At 42.8% G+C, this 19,556-nt stretch overlaps 1 protein-coding gene across 7 annotated transcripts in view; it reads right to left on the bottom strand.

Annotated features, from left to right (window-relative positions):
• ryr1 (ryanodine receptor 1) overlaps positions 1-19,556 on the bottom strand; it is a 604,017-nt gene that overhangs the window by 108,163 nt on the left and 476,298 nt on the right. For all 7 annotated transcript variants that reach the window (XM_033014584.1, XM_033014582.1, XM_033014581.1 and 4 more), the window contains 5 exons: positions 12,660-12,766; positions 10,845-10,896; positions 10,141-10,203; positions 2,570-2,669; positions 1,623-1,702 (listed from right to left, as the gene is read on the bottom strand). In XM_033014584.1, coding sequence (XP_032870475.1) covers positions 1,623-1,702; positions 2,570-2,669; positions 10,141-10,203; positions 10,845-10,896; positions 12,660-12,766 — 402 coding nt within the window. The remainder of the gene's footprint in view (positions 1-1,622; positions 1,703-2,569; positions 2,670-10,140; positions 10,204-10,844; positions 10,897-12,659; positions 12,767-19,556) is intronic.

Consider the following 19,556-nt stretch of genomic DNA (forward strand, 5'->3'; position numbering starts at 1 on the left):
CTTGTCTGGATTAAAACCCATCTGCCATTTTTCAGTCCATCCCAATAAAACATTGATTTCTTATTGCAGAATATGACTACCTACCAACAACTCTGCTAACTTGTACATCGTCCGTCAACTTACTGACCTTGCCGCTCACATCCAAATTCATATGAATAAAAAACAGGGGTCCAGGCACCAATCCTAATAAGACTCCATTAGTCACAAGCATCCTATTGCATGACAGCCCTCAACCATTATTCTGTCCCCTATTGCCAAACCAATGTTGGATCCAATTTGCTCACTTGCCCTGGATCTCATTGAAGCAACTCCAATATGCAACCTGTCAGAGGCTTTCATAGCGAGAGGATTTGAGTATAGGAGCAAGGAGGTTCTACTGCAGTTTTACATGGCCCTGGTGAGACCACACCTGGAGTATTGTGTGCAGGTTTGGTCTCCTAATTTAAGGAAGGACATTCTTGCTATTGAGGAAGTGCAGTGTAGGTTCACCACATTAATTCCCGGGATGGCGGGAATGACATATGATGAAAGAATGGGTCGACTGGGCTTAAATTCACTGGAATTTAGAAGGATGAGAGTGTATCTTATAGAAACATATAAAATTCTTAAAGGATTGGGCAGAATAGATGTAGGAATAATGTTCCTGACGTTGGGGGAGTTCAGAACCAGGGGTCACAGTTTAACATAGAAACATAGAAATTAGGTGCAGGAGTAGGCCATTCGGCCCTTCGAGCCTGCACCGCCATTCAATATGATCATGGCTGATCATCCAACTCAGTATCCCGTACCTGCCTTCTCTCAATACCCTCTGATCCCCTTAGCCACAAGGGCCACATCTAACTCCCTCTTAAATATAGCCAATGAACTGGCCTCGACTACCCTCTGTGGCAGGGAGTTCCAGAGATTCACCACTCTCTGTGTGAAAAAAGTTCTTCTCATCTCGGTTTTAAAGGATACCCCCCTTATCCTTAAGCTGTGACCCCTTGTCCTGGACTTCCCCAACATCGGGAGCAATCTTCCTGCATCTAGCCTGTCCAACCCCTTAAGAATTTTGTAAGTAAGTTTTTTTTTATTTAAGAATAAAGAGTAGGCCATTTAGGACTGAGATGCGGAACAACCTTTTCACCCAGAGAGTTGTGAATCTGTGGAGTTCTCTGCCACAGAAGGCAGTGGAGGCTAATTCACTGGATGTTTTCAAGAGTTAGATAAAACTAACGAAATCAAGGGATATTGGGAAAAAGCAGGAACGGGGTATTGATTTTAGATGATCAGCCATGAAGGCACCTATATTCTATATTTCTAAAGTCTTTATAAAAATCCATATAAATCACATCTACCACCCTGCCTCAGCAGATCTCTGTACATTTGTAAACTAGATGGGGTTTTACGATAATCCAGATATTTACTTATTACTTAATTTACCTGATCAGCTTAATTTGAATTTTCTTCCTGCCAAAATAGAACTTGAACCCTGAAATATTTTCTCTATGGAGCTGGTCCTGATTACAATCCAGTCATTTCCACGTGCTAGCTAGCATACCCTGTATATATTGCACATTACTGTCACATAACTGTTTGACATTTATGATAATAAATAAGACATTCAGCATATAGTTTTCTACCTGTTGGACTTCATTATTACCGCCATTCAGAATGGAAATACCAAGCTTTAGAGTTGAGGAAACCATTGCACCAGGCTCACCTGTGAAATGGAGCAGAAAGAAAATCGTGGCAAGTTATCTGTAATTTAACCAAAGCTAGTGCATCGGCAACAGCAATGTCACCTAGCACGTTCCAAATTTTTATTTATTTTCTTTTGCGAAGTTAAATGCGAGCTTCAAATCCCCTGACAGTTTTGTTGTCATATTTTTCAGGTTTATATGGAATGTAAAATAAACTATTTAAAATGCACTTGCCTAGAACTTGCAGCAGAGTGTTCCCTTAGTATCCCAAATGTCAGGCATAAGTATAAGCATAAAGGATGTAGACACAAAATGCTGGAGTAACTCAGCAGCATCTCTGTCGAGAAGGAATGGGTGATGTTTGGGGTTGATACCCTTCTTCAGACCCTCCACCTTCTACCTTGATTTAAACCAGCATCTGCAGTTCTTTCCTACCCATTTTGTCCCAAGCATAAAGGATGTCCTCTCTATACGAACAAGGGCAATCAATAATGAATCAAAAATAATCAAAAATGACGCCTCAAAGTCCCCTGCAGCAGATATTAAAGCATTGGTATTTCTGCAGAATTTGTCCCCTGATACAGCTAGGACCATCAGTGATTGCAGTCAATGAAACCAAAGCTAAAGGAGAAAATGATTTACCTTCACATGCTATTTCCAGTTCACATGCTAGGTCCACTATTTCTTCCCTTAGGACACACATGCGGTACTAAAATAATCAGACTAGCAAGTTCTAACTCAAATTATTACTCACACGTATTTCATTCTTTAAGAGCTAGTACTGTTATGCTGGCACAGAAGAATAACAATAAGGCTTCTATTATTGATACTGGTGATATATATTAGATTGGTGAAATTGAAAAGTAGACATTTTCTAAAATTCATACCCTTGCATGCACTAATCATTTGTAGAACCATCTCAGCAGATCCACGGCTGTGTAATCTGGACTGCTGGTAGAGAAGTCTTTGTTTCTCCATCTCCTTTTCCTATAAAAATAAAGAAAAACACTTTTGTTTATAGTGTACCTTTCATGCCTGATGGTGTCTCATAACACTAACGAAATACATTGCAAATGTAATAACCATATAACCATATAACAATTACAGCACGGAAACAGGCCATCTAGGCCCTACAAGTCCGTGCCGAACAACTTTTTTCCCTTAGTCCCACTTGCCTGCATTCATACCATAACCCTCCATTCCCTTCTCATCCATATGCCTATCCAATTTATTTTTAAATGATACCAACGAACCTGCCGCCACCACTTCCACTGGAAGCTCATTCCACACCGCTACCACTCTCTGAGTAAAGAAGTTCCCCCTCATGTTACCCCTAAACTTCTGTCCCTTAATTCTGAAGTCATGTCCTCTTGTTTGAATCTTCCCTATTCTCAAAGGGAAAAGCTTGATCACATCAACTCTGTCTATCCCTCTCATCATTTTAAAAACCTCTATCGTCCCCCCTTAACCTTCTGCGCTCCAGAGAATAAAGACCTAACTTATTCAACCTATCTCTGTAACTTAGTTGTTGAAACCCAGGCAACATTCTAGTAAATCTCCTCTGTACTCTCTCTATTTTGTTGACATCCTTCCTATAATTGGGCGACCAAAATTGTACACCATACTCCAGATTTGGTCTCACCTGATAATGATAAAAAATGTTATGCATGGACCATTCATTCTGAAATGATTCGTCACAGAGACCAGGCACGTGATTCAAGGGAATCTAGCTGACTTGGTTCTAGTTTATGGAACCCCGTGCTAGCAACCTGCTTCAGAACCATTTCAATCAATAAAAATGAACCCGAATTGAAGCTCTCAATCAGTTTTCCACAGCTTTCACACATTCAATGTCACAATTTCTATACATTCATCGTAAAGCAAGGCTGACTCTCTCTCTGCTTAATACAAGGGGAAGGGCACCTCACTAGAACATCTAAATATGATACCATAAGGCCATAAGACCGGAGCAGAATTCGGCCATTCGGCCCATCGAGTTTATCCCTGTCAACCTCATTCTACTGCCTTCCGGTAACTTTTGACACCCTTACTAATCAAGAACCAATCAACCCTTACCATCAGGGGGAGGTAGAGGAGCCTGAAAGCCATGACCAACAGAATAAAGAATAGCTTCTTATAACCATATAACAATTACAGCACGGAAACAGGCCATCTCGGCCCTTCTAGTCCGTGCCGAACACGTATTCTCCCCTAGTCCCATCTACCTGCACTCAGACCATAACCCTCCATTCCTTTCCCGTCCATATAACTATCCAATTTATTTTTAAATGATAAAATCGAATCTGCCTCCACCACCTTCACTGGAAGCTCATTCCACACAGCTACCACTCTCTGAGTAAAGAAGTTCCCCCTCATGTTACCCCTAAACTTCTGTCCCTTAATTCTCAAGTCATGTCCTCTTGTTTGAATCTTCCCTACTCTCAGTGGGAAAAGCTTATCCACGTCAACTCTGTCTATCCCTATCATCATTTTAAAGACCTCTATCGTCCCCCCTTAACCTTCTGCGCTCCAAAGAATAAAGACCTAACTTGTTCAACCTATCTCTGTAACTTAGTTGCTGAAACCCAGGCAACATTCTAGTAAATCTCCTCTGTACTCTCTCTATTTTGTTGACATCCTTCCTATAATTAGGCGACCAAAATTGTACACCATACTCCAGAATTGGCCTCACCAATGCCTTGTACAATTTTAACATTACATCCCAACTTCTATACTCAATGCTCTGATTTATAAAGGCCAGCACACCAAAAGCTTTCTTTACCACCCTATCTACATGAGATTCCACCTTCAGGGAACTGTGCACAGTTATTCCCAGATCCCTCTGTTCAACTGCATTCTTCAATTCCCTACCATTTACCATGTACGTCCTATTTTGATTTGTCATGCCAAGATGTAGCACCTCACACTTATCAGCATTAAACTCCATCTGCCATCTTTCAGTCCACTCTTCCAACTGGCATAAATCTCTCTGTAGACTTTGAAAATCTACTTCATTATCCACAACACCACCTATCTTAGTATCATCTGCATACTTACTAATCCAATTTACCACACCATCATCCAGATCATTGATGTACATGACAAACAACAGTGGACCCAACACAGATCCCTGTGGCACCCCACTAGTCACTGGCCTCCAACCTGACAAACAGCCATCCACCATTACTCTCTGGCATCTCCCATTCAGCCACTGTTGAATCCATCTTGCTACTCCACCATTAATACCCAACAATTGAACCTTCTTAATCAACCTTCCATGAGGAACCTTGTCAAAGGCCTTACTGAAGTCCATATATACAACATCCACTGCCTTACCCTCATCAATTTCCCCGAGTAACCTCTTCAAAAAATTCAAGAAGATTAGTCAAACATGACCTTCCAGGCACAAATCCATGTTGACTGTTCCTAATCAGACCCTGTTTATCCAGATGCTTATATATATTATCTCTAAGTATCCTTTCCATTAATTTGCCCACCACTGACGTCAAACTAACAGGTCTATAATTGCTAGGTTTACTCTTAGAACCCTTTTTAAACAATGGAACAACATGCGCAGTACGCCAATCCTCCGGCACTATTCCCGTTTGCAATGACATTTGAAATATTTCTATCATAGCCCCTGCTATTTCTACACTAACTTCCCTCATAGCCCTAGGGAATATCCTGTCCGGACCTGGAGACTTATCCACTTTTATATTTCTCAAAAGTGTCAGTAAAGTGTTCTTCACAACAACAATTACGTTCTTGAACATTACACAACACTAACCTCAGCAACTATGAACTTATATGAACTGTCTTTGGTTGCACTAAGAACTTTGTGGGTTTTTGGACTGACATAGAAAATAGGCGCAGGAGGAAGCCATTTGGCTCTTCGAGCCAGTACCGTCATTCATTGTGATCATGGCTGATCATCCACAATCAGTAACCCGTGCTTGCCTTCCCTCTATATCCCTTGATTCTGCTAGCCCCTAGGGCTAACACACTAACATCTAACACACTTTTAAATTCATCCAGTGAATTGGCCTCCACTGCCTTCTGTGGCAGAGAATTCCACAAATTCACAACTCTCTGGGTGAACTCTCTCGTATTACAGTTATCAGTTAACTGATTTTTAAATAAAATTATGACCTATTTTCTGTGTGTATTGCATTTATGGTCCTGTTAAGCCGGTGCAGTAAAGCATTTAATTTTTCTGTTGTCAATATATATGACAATTAAAATCAAACTCTTGACTCTATTGATTCCTGAAATCTTGGAATTCCTTATCAAGCAAAATGTACAGGTATTTACAACACATGAAGTGCAGGGGTGCCAGTAATGTCCAGAACCAGTGAGAAAATATAATTTCCTCATTAGTATATTGGTCAGTATCCCCGCTAGTCATGCTGGAAACTGGGGCTCAATTGCCTGATAGGGACACAGTTTTATGTTTAAATGGTTCAATTTCCTTGGTGTAATATCATCAACGATCTGTCGTGGACCAACCGCATTGTTGCGGCAGCCAAGAAGACACACCAATGCCCCTACTTCCTCTGGATACTGAGGAAATTTGGCATGTTTCCAATTACTCATACAAACCCTTACAGATGCACCACAGAAAGTATAGTGTCAGGCTGCATCACAGCTTTGGGAAGAGCTAAGCCCAAGAAAACAAAAAATTGAAGTTGTCCATCACACAGAACTGACTTCCTACCATTGACTCCATCTACACTTCACTGTGCCTGGGAAAAGCAGCCAACATAATCAAAGTCTAATGGGCCTGTCCCACTCACGTGTCCATAGCATGCAAATTACTCGACCTCGTGGTCGCGTTGAGGCGCACGGGCATGGAGCGCACTGAGAAGCGCGGAGGGATAAGGAGTTGTGTGCGACATGGCGCCGGGCTCCGAAATATTTGCAGCGAACAAAATCTTTGCGCGCAAGTGGGACAGGCCCTTTATTTTACCCCAACCATTCCTTCTTTTCCTTGCTCCTATTCAGCAGAAGGCACAGAAGGACAATGCACACCACCAGACTCAGGAACAGCGTCTTCTCCTCTATTATCAGGTTTCTGAATGGTTCTTCCACAAACTAGGATACTGTTCGATTCACCTCTACCCCATTGCAGACATTGAACTTTGTCTATGGAACTGGTGCATTACAATGCTGAGAACTATATTCTGTACTCTGTACCTTCACCTTTGCTCCACCTTGTACTTGGGTTTCACTTGAATTAATATATGCATAGAATTATATGATGTGATTGGATAGCATGCAAAACAAAGCTTTGGTACACATGGCCCAACCTCGGTACACATGCAAATAATTAATCTAAACCTAAAATACTTTAAAAAAAACATTATTTGAATAGAAAAAAGACACAGAGGGCTGAGTAACTCAGAGGGTTAGGTAGCAGCTCTGGAGAACATGGACAGGTGATGTTTCGGGTCAGGACCCTTCTTCAGACTCTGTCCAGTCTGAACCAGTCTGAAGAAGGGTCCCGACCCGAAACATATATTTTCAGTTTAATGAAGGGACCTGTCCTGCAACGTCACCAATCTTTATTCACCAGATACTGTCTGACCCTCTGAGTTACTGCAACATTTTGTGTCTCTTTGTTTTGTTGTCAGAAATATATCATACACTTGCTCAGAAAATGAGCAAAGATTAATCCAGTAAAATACAGGTCTGATTTGCATTTCTGGTTTTGTAGCTTCTTACCCTCATATATGGTTATAACTAATAATAGCTTTGGCCTGAAAGCATAAAAATCAATTTGTGCTTGACCAATGCAATTGAATTATTTATTTGTAAGCATGTATTTAGGGATTAGCAACAACATGTAGAGCCTATTCATTTACTTGGGATAAAGACCCATAATTTATTTATTTGCCTCTGTACTCCACAATTTCAGATAGGTAATAGAAAAAAATCACATGTGGTTAAAGTGCACATTTGTTAAATGTTATTAAATACAATTTTTATACATTTTGGTTTCACCATGTAGAAATCACAGCTGTGTTTATACATAGTCCCCCCATTTCAGGGCATCATAATGTTTGGGACACGTGGCTTCACAGGCGTTTGTAATTGTTCAGGTGTGTTTAAATGACTCCTTAATGCAGGTATAAGTATTCTCAGTACCCAGTCTTTCAATCACCTTTGAAAACTTTTATTGCTGTTTATCAACATGAGGACCAAAGTTGTGCCAATGAAAGTCAATAGCCATTATGAGACTGAGAAACAAGAATAAAATTGTTACAATACAATACCGTTTATTGTCATTTGAACCTCAAATGAAGTTCAAACGAAATTTGGTTTCTGCAGTCATACAACAAGAAAAGAACCAAGACCCACGACAACACAATTTACACAAACATCCATCACAGTGAATCTCCTCCTCACTGTGATGCAAGGCAAAGTCTTGTCTCTCCCCTGCTCTCAATTCTTCTCCCGATGTCAAAGCTCCCGGCGGGCGATGGTAAGTCCCGCGGCCATTAAGGCTGCGCCGGGCGATGTAAGGCCCCGCTCCAGGTCTTGATGTTGGAACTCCCGGCGGGCGCTAACAAGTCCTGCGGCCGTTAAAGCCGCGCCGGGTGATGTAAGGCCCCGCTCCAGGTCATTTTCAACCCCGCAATTCGGGCGGGAGAAGATGCCGTTGCGGGAGCTCCGAAAATCAGTCTCCCACCAGGGACCCGCCGCGGCTCCCGATGTTACCATCCACCGGGCCTGCGGCTGGAGCCTCAGAAGCTTCGAAGTCGGGTCGCAGCCGCGTCGCAGCCGCGTGCCACCACAGCTCTCCACGCTCCAAGGCCTCCCAGCTCCACGATGGTAGGTCTGCAGGCTCCGCGATTGGAGCCCCCAGGTCGTTCCAGTTGGAGGCCGCTCCACGATGCTAGGCCCCAATGACAATGGAGACCCGACAGGGAAAAGGTCGGGTCATCCGTACAGGGAAGAGATTTAAAAGTTTCCCCCGCCCCCCACACATACATAGTTAAAAACAATTTAAAAAAAACACTACAAACTATACACTCAACGGGAGAAAAAAAACAGACAGACGGACGGACGGACTGCAGAGGCCGCTGCAACATCGGTCGCGCCGCCCACTTCAACTTAGATACATCAGCCAAACCTCAGGCTTACCAAGATCAACTGTTTAGAACATTATTAAGAAGAAAGAGAGCACTGGTGAGCTTACTAATCGCAAAGGGACTGGCAGGCCAAGGAAGACCTCCACAGTTGATGACAGAAGAATTCTCTCTATAATAAAGAAAAATCCCCAAACATCTGTCCGACAGTCCGAAACACTCTTCAGGAGTCAGGAGTCAGGTCAATGACCACCAACCGCTGAAGGCTTCATGAACAGAAATACTGAGGCTACACTGCAAGATGCAAACCACTGGTTAGCTGCAAAAATAGGATGGCCAGGTTACAGTTTGCCAGGAAGTGCTTAAAAGAGCAACCGCAGTTCTGGAAAAAGGTCTTGTGGACAGATGAGACAAAGATTAACATATATCAGAGTGATGGCAAGAACAAAGTATGGAGGAGAGAAGGAACTGCCCAAGATCCAAAGCACACCACCTCATACTGTGAAACACGGTGGTGGTGGTGTTATGGTCTGGGCATGTATGCCTGCTGAAGGTACTGACTCACTTATCTTCATTGATGATGTAACTGCTGATGGTAGTAGCATAATGAATTCTGAAGTGTATAGACACATCCTATCGTCAAACAAATGCCTCAAAACATTGGGCGGCGGTTCATTCTACAGCAAGACAATGATCCCAAACATATTGCTAAAGCAACAAAGGAGTTTTTCAAAGCCAAAAATTGGTCAAATCTTGAGTGGCCGTCAATCATCCGATTTGAACATAATTGAGCATGCCTTTTATATGCTGAAGAGGAAACTGAAGGGGACTAGCCCCCAAAACAAGCATAAGCTAAAGATGGCCACAATACAGGCCTGGCAGAGCATCACCAGTGAAGACACCCAGCAACTGGTGATGTCCATGAATCGCAGACTTCAAGCAGTCATTGCATGCAAAGGATATGCAATAAAATAAACATGGCTACTTTCATTTACATGATATTGCTGTGTCCCAAACATTATGGTGCCCTGAAATGGGGGACTATGTATAAACACTGCAGTAATTTATATGTGGTGAAACCAAAATGTATAAACATGGCCTTTATTCAAATCTGACAATGTGCGCTTTAACCACATGTGATTTTTTTCTATTACAAATCCCAAATTGTGGAGTACAGAGGCAAATATATAAATGAAGGGTCTTTGTACCAAATATTATGGAGAGCACTGTAATGGAACTGCACCTATAGAAGCAACTGCTTAATATACAGGAGTTTCAGAGAGTGTAAAGATATGCAAAATTCTTCAAATTTCTGACTGAAATCTACAGCTTGCATGGTTTGAAATTCTTATGGTTCATTGCATACTTACTTCAAAACTAAGCTCAGCGTCTTCTTCATTTTCTTCCTCTGCTTCTTCTTCAATGTGACAACTCTGAAAGTAACAGATAAGCTCCTTTCAGCAATGGTAACTTTGACATAAATACTGTAATAAATGGCATTTAAGCGGCATAATAAAATATACAAACGTTCAACAGTTGCTTTGGTTTTGTTTCAGCTTTACGGATATTTATGAAGCATGTTCATTGAATTGACTACTCTGATATCAATAAAATAACAATCAAATTGAAAAGAGAATAACTGCATCATGCTTCCAGGAGTTGCTTGTCCAGTATCTGTATGCCACTTTATTTTATATTGGCTGAATGTGTCTTCAGTGTACACTTGCAGGCACTTCTGTAACTATAAATGACCTTAACGCTCAAAATCTTTGATGGCCAGGAGTCCTGCATCAGTATCTATAGAACGTGATCGGAAATCCGGGATTTCAGACTGGTTACCAGAGGTTATAAACTGGAATACTTTGTGAATATTTTGTGAAATAGAAACATAAAATACAATCTACGAAAAGCAAAACATGATTGCGACATATCTGATTTTTAAAATATGGTAAAGAAACAGCTAATGACAAAAAGCAATGATTTTTTAAATAATGCTCGTCTTTTAGATCAATGTACATGACTGTATATAGTGAGAATGTTCAAAATATTGATCAGAATGAATGGCTACACTTACCTTTGCCATGATATCAGCATATGACATGTAGAGATGGTCCATTTCCAGTTTGCTGAGGACAATTAAAAAAAATGATTCTAATATATACTAAAACCTAAATGAACTCATAAATAGTCAAGGCAATCATAAGATATACCATTACATCGCAGTCAGACTATTGTCGGCCCCAGTTAATTACCAGCTAAAGTTGCGTCCCTCTCCCTCACTCCCACAACCACAGATTTTTTTTGTTGGTACAATATGGTAAAACAAAGTATAATAAATCACTTGCCAACAATATTTGTTTTTACAATTCTATGACGTGCCTCAATTAGATATGTATGGCATATGCTAGTTTATAGGTGACATTCTTTCCAAAACGTTTGGAGTGAGTTGAATTCTAATAATTGTTGATGGAAGGTCATAAGAGTCATGGAAACAGGCTTTAGCGCCAACTTGCCCATCCTTCTTGATTAGTACGTGTGTCAAAGGTTATAGGGAGAAGGCAGGTGAATGGGGTAGAGTGGGAATGATAAATTAGTCATGATTAAATGACGTAGTAGTCTCAATGGGCCAAATGGCCTAATTCTGCTCCTATGACATGAACATATGCTGACAACATTGGCATTCTGGGCTAGTCCTATTTGCCTGGATTTAGTCCATACCCCCCCCCAAACCCTTTATCCATATATTATACAAACTTTCTTTAAATAGTTGGAATAGAATCAGCTTGTACAGCTTTCTCTGGCAGTTCATTCCAATAGATTACCCTCTGAGTGGAAACATTGCCCTTGAGGTCCTTCTTAAATCTCTTCCTTTTCACCTCTTGTTTTAGAATCCTCTACCCTGGGAATAGACTGTGAGCGTTCAATTTATCCATGCCCCTCATGATTTTCTACACTTCAATAAGGTCCCCCTTGAACCTCCTACTCTCAATAGCAAAAAGTCCCAGTCAACCCAACCTCCCCCCATAACTTAAGCCCACAAGTCCATTTGGTGAATATCTTCTTCATTTTTTCCAACTTAATGACATCCTTCCTCTAGTTGGGCGATGAGACTGCACACAGAACTCCAGTGTGGTCCCCTGATATCCCAACTTTTGTACTTAATAACCTTCGCAATGAAGCCAAGCATGCCAATGCCTTCTTCATCTCTGTCCACTTGACAAGCCACTTTCAGGCAACCATGCACCACTACTCCTGGTCTCTCTATTCTACAGCACTCTCCTAGTTTCTACTATTGGCTGTATGTTCCGCCCTGGTTTGGCACACTAAAGTGTAAGTCCTCAAACTTCTCTGTTTTAAATGCATTTGCCATGTCTTGACTTATCATCGTAACATATCGAGATCATGTTGTAACCATTCTTCACCATCCACGATATCACCAATGATGTTATTATCTGCAAATTTACTAATGATGATAACTACATTGTTTTTATTCCATCATATAAATTGCATTTGCCATAGGATTTCTGTGTCTATTTTCCAGCAGGTGGGTAGGAGTCCATTGAATGTGATTTGAAATCCTGTGTATGGTTTTATTATCATATCTTTTCATTGATGAGTAATCTGGTCCCACAGCTGGCTTCTGAGGCAGACTTTGTGGGCTGCTATCTCTGGCTCCCCGGGATCCTAGACCACCGTTCCGGTACAGTTTGACTCCACCCGGAGACCGTGACCTCTGTTAGTCCAGCAAAACTGATAATCCAGCAAGGAACTAAGGGGGCCAGAAAATCGGTGGTGGACCTGTATTAATTCATCCTTCCCTTTCAACCCTCAATGCAAACTTTTAACACATTTCTCTTTAGTGTTTGACTACGCAATTATACATCCATACCTCTTCTCAGTTAGAGCGGTACGACTGAAGTGAAGAATCAACTGATGAAGTGGATCAGGTTTTGATTCTTTTGCCTCTTCCTCCTCTTCTTCTGCTTCACCTGATTTCTATCAATAAACCGGGCACAAAGCATATCAGCAGTTGAATAAAGGTCTAAAAGAGCTCCATAGGGCTTGAATATGTTTTACACACACACACACACGCTCATAGCAAAATCTTTATCATGCAATTTTTTTGCACAAGTATTCATGAATTATAAATCCATATTTTAATGACCAGTTTTAACAATTCTTGAAGAATTGTTTTTAAAATCTTACAATCAAACTCAAATTCTATGTTCAATTGCATATGTTACACACACTGATACATTATTTTCTTATTCGCTTGGCAGACATATCTTGCATTAAGTAGATATTGTTAATAAACATGCATACACCACTTTTAATAAACAGTTAGTTTCAGCTGAAGAGGAATTACTTTATGAGATAACAATATGCAAAAGATTTTTGACATATGCCCCCCGAAAAGTTGTATTATTTTGTAAAAAGCTCCTAATTTCACAATTTTCACAACAGATATTGAACTGGATGGGAAGGTTGCATTTCTTGCTATGTTTCTGAAGCCGCTTCCTTTATAATTGTTTAACTGTCCAAATAGGTTTGATATTTTAATCATATTGAAGAGCGAAGATGTCAGTTGTCCAATTTGGATCCACATTGTTCTGGATCCTTAGTCTTCCACAATTATCATTCTCTGCACACCTTTAAGGGGAAATTACTGTGAAATATTCCTAGGTGGAGGTATGCAGAGTGGGCAGATCATGGCATTCATTAGCATATAACATTGTTTTAAAGCAATGCAATGTTCAAGCGCAACAAACACTGAACAGCCAATATGATCCACACCAGTATTATTCAGAGTAATCAACTACTTACTAGTTAATTACTGGTTGATTTCTTCCAACTACTGATACAATTTTGCTGGCTTCTGCACAAAACGAGTTCCACCCAAATATGGCAACAACGCCGTAAAATTCAGATAATCCGATATCCGTTGATCCACATATTCCAGTGTCTAGGCAATTGGCTCAGCTGGTAGTTGCCTGCACTCCCCTTTGAACTCCCCTTGAACACATCAGGCCTCAATAGGGCCCTATTCTTGTACTCCATAAAACTCACTGTATTCCCACTCTCAGGCTCCCTTGAAACTCACAATAGGATCTGTTTCCCAAGCTGACTTTAAACTCACTGTGGTTTACTGGAACAATTATTACACAACCATGTATAATGCAAAATAGCAAATTAAAACTAATGGAAACTAATCTGTACTAATGGAAATAATAACCAACAGTCTGGAAAAATTTCCAGCGCAGCAACATCAATCTTGGTGGTTCGGAGTTTTGGAATATTATTGTGGTGTGCATTACCTTTACAGTACAGCATAACTGGGAAAATAGACTACATGCAGTCACAAAAGGACGAAAAAATAACAATTCTCAGAAACCTGATCATGAGGCATTATTTATAGGGGAGCCGAGACACCCTTCTTCCACATTATGGAGCCTTCGATGTGGAGCTTGATCACCCCGACCACTGGAAATTGGAGCCAAGATCGCCCCGTCAACGGAAGGCTCGAGGCCCCCGACCGCAGGAGAACAAAGAAGGGAAGAGATTGAACTTTTTGGTCGCCTTCCATCGCCTTCCATCACAGTGAGGAATGTGCAGGAGTCGCTGTGGTGGATGTTTATGTTAAAATGTATTTTGTATGTTCTGTTGCTTTTTATACAAAATACATTTTATCATGAACATCCACCACAGTGACTCCTCCACATTCCTCACTGTGATGGAAGGCGAAAAAAAGTTAAATCTCGCCCCTTCCTTGTTCTCCCGCGGTCGGGGGCCATGAGCCTTCTGTTCACGGGACGATCTTGGCTCCCGTAGCCGGCGGTCGGGCCCTCCACGTCGGGGTGATCAAGCTCCTGCATCGGGGGGATGTCAGCTCCCCTGCGCTGGGCGATTGACCCCGGGTCGGGGCTGGTCGAATCTTCTGCGTCATTTGGAGCTTCCCGACATCGGTCTCTACCCGAGTGTGAGCTCCTCGATGGTGAAATCCGCAGGTCGCGGTTGGAGCATCAATGCCAGGCAAGGGGTCGGCTCCGATGGTAAGTTCACGTCACCACGGTTTGGCTCAAAGTCAGTCCCGAGCAAGGCCACCAGCTCCATGATGTTAGGCCGCAGAGCGACCGGAGATATGATCCGGAAAACAATCGCATCTCCGGCAAGGTAAGAGATTGAAAATAAGTTTCCCCCGCCCCCACCCCCACATAAAACAAACCAGAGAACATTAATGGTGGCATTAAGCTTTCATGTACAGAATTCCATGGAATGTGGTAATAAACTCTGTAGTAAGCTGACATTACTGCGTATGAACTGCTTCAAATTAATACATCATCATCAGTTAACAGAAAATATCTGTTATTATTCATCACATATAAAGAGGAAATCAATTATAATATCCGATGGAAAAATCATATTTGGCTATATCTTAAGGCTTAATCTGATTTATGAAATGTACTTTAAACTATATGACCAAAAAGTAAAACAGTTTAAGAATGAAATAAATAAATATTTTGAAAAAGGTAAATGAAAATGTTTTGACGAACTAAGACGAGAAAAGGGTTTGGAAAAACAGCTTTAAGGAAAATAGATGCAAAATCTTGTAGAATATGGTAAATACTGGATCAGAATTATAAGATTGTGTACTTAGAGAGGTTATTTGGAGGGATCATCTACAGAAGCTTTATAGATAGAAGTTAGGAATAAGAGAGGGGTAATATTATAGGCCTCCAAGAGTCAAGCCAGGTGACACATTTTTGTAGAGTGCAATGACCGGATACTATAGACAATAGACAATAGGTGCAGGAGGAGGCCATTCGGTCCTTCAAGCCAGCACCGCCATTCAATGTGATCAAGGCTGATCATCCACAATCAGTACCACATTCCTGCCTTCTCCCCATATTCCCTGACTCCGCTATCTTTAAAAGTCCCATCTAGCTCTCTCTTGAAAGTATCCAGAGAACCAGCCTCCACCGCCCTCTGAGGCAGAGAATTCCACAGACTCACAACTCTCTGTGTGAAAAAGTGTTTCCTCATCTCCGTTCTAAATAGCTTACCCCTTATTCTTAAACTGTGGCCCCTGGTTCTGGACTCCCCCAACATCGGGAAAATGTTTCTTGCCTCTAGCGTGTCCAAACCATTAAAAAATCTTATATGTTTCCATAAGATCCCCTCCCATCCTTCTAAATTCCAGAGTATACAAGCCCAGCCGCTCCATTCTCTCAGCATATGACAGTCCCGCCATCCCGGCAATTAACCTTGTGAACCTACGCTGCACTCCCTGCAAGAATGTCCTTCCTCAAATTAGGGGACCAAAACTGCACACAATACTCCAGGTGTGGTCTCACTAGGGCACTGTACAACTGCAGGAGGACCTCTTTGCTCCTATACTCAACTACTCTTGTTATTAAGGCCAACATGCCATTCGCTTTCTTCACTGCCTGGTGTACCTGCATGCTTACTTTCATAGACTGATGAACAAGGACCCCCAGATCCCGTTGTACTTCCCCTTTTCCCAACTTAACACCATTTAGATAATAATTTGCCTTTCTTGTTTTTGCTACCAAAGTGGATAACCTCACATTGATCCACATTAAACTGCATCTGCCATGCATCTGCCCACTCACCGAACCTGTCCAAGTCACCCTGCATTCTCATAGCATCCTCCTCACAGTTCACGCTGCCACCCAGCTTTGTGTCATCTGCAAATTTGCTAATGTTACTTTGAATCCCTTCATGTAAATCATTGATGTATATTGTAAATAGCTGCAGTCCCAGCACTGAGCCTTGCGGTATCCCACTAGTCACTGCCTGCCATTCTGAAAGGGACTCGTTAATCCCTACTCTTTGTTTCTGTCTGCCAACCATTTTTCTATCCATGTCAGCACTCTACCCCCAATACCATGTGCCCTTATTTTGCCCACTAATCTCCTGTGTGGGACCTTATCAAAAGATTTCTGAAAGTCCAGGTACACTACATCCACTGGCTCTCCATTGTCCATTTTCCAAGTCACATCCGTGAAAAATTCCAGAAGATTAGTCAAGCATGATTTCCCCTTTGTAAATCCATGCTGACTCGGACTGATCCTGTTACTGCTATCCAAATGTGCCGCTATTTCATCTTTTATGATTGACTCCAGCAGCTTCTCCACCACCGATGTCAGGCTAACTGGTCTACCCTGACAGTCTGAAATAATTTCCTCTAACACAGGCAGAATTCTGATAAACCACTTCTACACTTTTTTAAAAGGCTCCATATCCCTCCTGTAATAGGGCAACAAGAACTGTACAATACTCCAATGCTGCACAACCAAAATCCTATAAAGGAGCAACATAACTTTCTGACTCTGACATGCCCCGACAGATACATACCATAGCAAGCATACAATACGCCTTTTTTTAAATCACTCTGCCACAGAATTCTGTTTTCCACTCTCAGGGAACTAGGGACTTGGACCTCAAGTATCCTCTGTACATCAATGCTGTTAAGGGTCTTGCCATGGACTGTATATTGTCCCTTTATAGACAACCTCCAAGAGTGCAACACCACGCACTTGCTCGGATTAAACTCCATTTACCATTCCTTCGCCCATTTCTGTAGCTGATATATATCCCGCTGTATACTTTGACATCAATTTTGGCGTTGTCTTCAAATTTGGTAACCAACCCATCTATATTTACATTCATCATGTCTATATATCCCAAACAAGAAGGTTCTCGACCCGATACGTCACCCATTCCTTCTCTCCAGAGATGCTGCCAGTCCCGCTGAGTTACTCCAGCATTTTGTGTCTACCTACAATCTACAGAGGTCCCGGCACAGATCCTGATGGAACTCCACTGGTCACAGGCCTCCATGACACCCTTAAATGACAATCTTCTCTTTGTCAGTTCTGAATCCAAACGGCTGAGTCACTGTGGATCCATGCATCTTGCCTAACATAAAATACTATATCAGATAGACAACATCCACTGCTCTATTCTCAAAAATCACAATCAAGTTAGTTGTAGAGAAGGATAGGTCCAATCCACAAATTACGATCCTACATTTGGGCAAGGCCAATTTTGGAGACATTAGATGAGAATTTGCAAAGTCAGTTTACAGGAAAGTGGATAGCTGGTCAGTGGAAGGCTTTCAAAAGTGACATTACAAGGGTACAGGAGCACCATGTTCCTGTTCGGGTGAAGGCAAGGTTGGCAAGTTTAGGGAAGGAGACATACCTCAGTCGCAATCAGTGAATTCCTCGGCAAGCATAAGGAATGTTGGAGTATACTTAAGGCAATAACAGGACATGACATGGATCTGACAGGCAAGGTATATGAAAATCCTAAAATATTCTACAGCTATATATTGAGAAAAAGGGTGGTTGGGTAGAGAATAGGTTCCAGGGCTGCCAACTCTCATGCTTTTGAGCGTGAGAATCACGCCCTCAAGCAAACTCTCATGCCCTCACGCTGATCAGAAATTTCTTACGCTCTGTGGTGAGAAATTCTGTGATCAAGAAAAATTTCAAAACTCGGATAAACTGCATGGTCCGCGGGTGTTGGAGAGCCGGGGCTGAGGGAGGGATGGAAGCAGCAGGCGGATACAGATGCGGGGAACCGGGGCTGGTGAGTTTGCGGGGCTGACGAGTATTTGCGCGGCTAGCGAGTCGCTTGCTGCAGCTTCAGCCATGGGGCGCTCCGGACAGTTCAAGTGTCCCGGGCCGTCGGAGGCGTCGGAAGCGCTGCTGCCGCGATAGTCTCTGTGCCGAAGGGACAGACTCTCAAAGGGAGGTGGAGAGAGAGAGAGGGGAAGGAGACAGGGAGACAGGGGGGAGAGAGAAAGGGGGTGAGAGGAGAGAGAGGGGAGAGGCAGAGGGGGCGTGAATGGAGAGAGAGAAGAGGGAGAGGGGGAAAGAGGTAGGGGAGAGAGAGGGGGGAGAGTGAGGTGGGAGAGGGGGGAAGAGAGAGAGGGGTGAGAGGGAAGAAAGAGGGAAGAGAGAGAGGGGGTGGAGAGGGAGGAGAGAATGGGAGAGAGAGGGGGAAGAGAGAGGGGTGGTAAAAGAGAGAGGGGGAAGAGGGAGAGAGGGGGAAAGAGAGAAATGGGGGAAAGATAGAGATGGGGGGCAAAGAGAAAGAGGAGATAGAGACAGAGGAGAAAGAGAGAGGAGAGAGAGGAGGAGAGGAGGAAAGAGAAATGAGAGAGAGAGAGAGGGGGGGAAGAGAGAGAGGAGAGACAGAGAGAGAGGGGAGAGTGTGTGGAGGGAGAGGGAGAGAGGGTGAGATAGAGAGGGAGGGAGAAAGGGAGAGAGAGGGGGGGGAGAGAGAGGGGGAAGCAAGGAGGAGAGAGAGGCAGGCGTGAGAGAGGGGGGGAGAGAAGAGGGGGAGAAAGAGAAGAAAGAGAGGGGGAGAAAGAGAAGAAAGAGAGGGGGGAAAGAGAGGGGAGAGAGAGTTAGGGGAAAGAGAGGGGAGAGAGAGTTAGGGGAAAGAGAGGGGAGAGAGAGTTAGGGGAAAGAGAGGGGAGAGAGGGAGAGAGGGGAGGAGGGGGGGGGGAGAGAGGAGAGAGGGGACGAGAGAGAGGGGGGGAGAGTGAGGTGGGACAGAGAGAGGGGGAAGAGAGAGAGAAAGGGGGGAAAGAAAGGGGAGAGAGAGGGGAAGAGAGGAGAGAGAGAGGGGGGAGAGAGAGGGGGGAGAGAGAGGGGGGAGAGAAGAGAGAGGGAAGGGGAGAGAGTGAGAGCGGGGAGAGAGAGGGGTGAGAGGAGAGACAGAGAGGAGAGAGAGGGGAAAGAGAGATGGAGGG

This window comes from Amblyraja radiata, chromosome 41 (assembly GCF_010909765.2).
Source record: "Amblyraja radiata isolate CabotCenter1 chromosome 41, sAmbRad1.1.pri, whole genome shotgun sequence".
Classification (NCBI taxonomy): Eukaryota; Metazoa; Chordata; class Chondrichthyes; order Rajiformes; family Rajidae; genus Amblyraja; species Amblyraja radiata.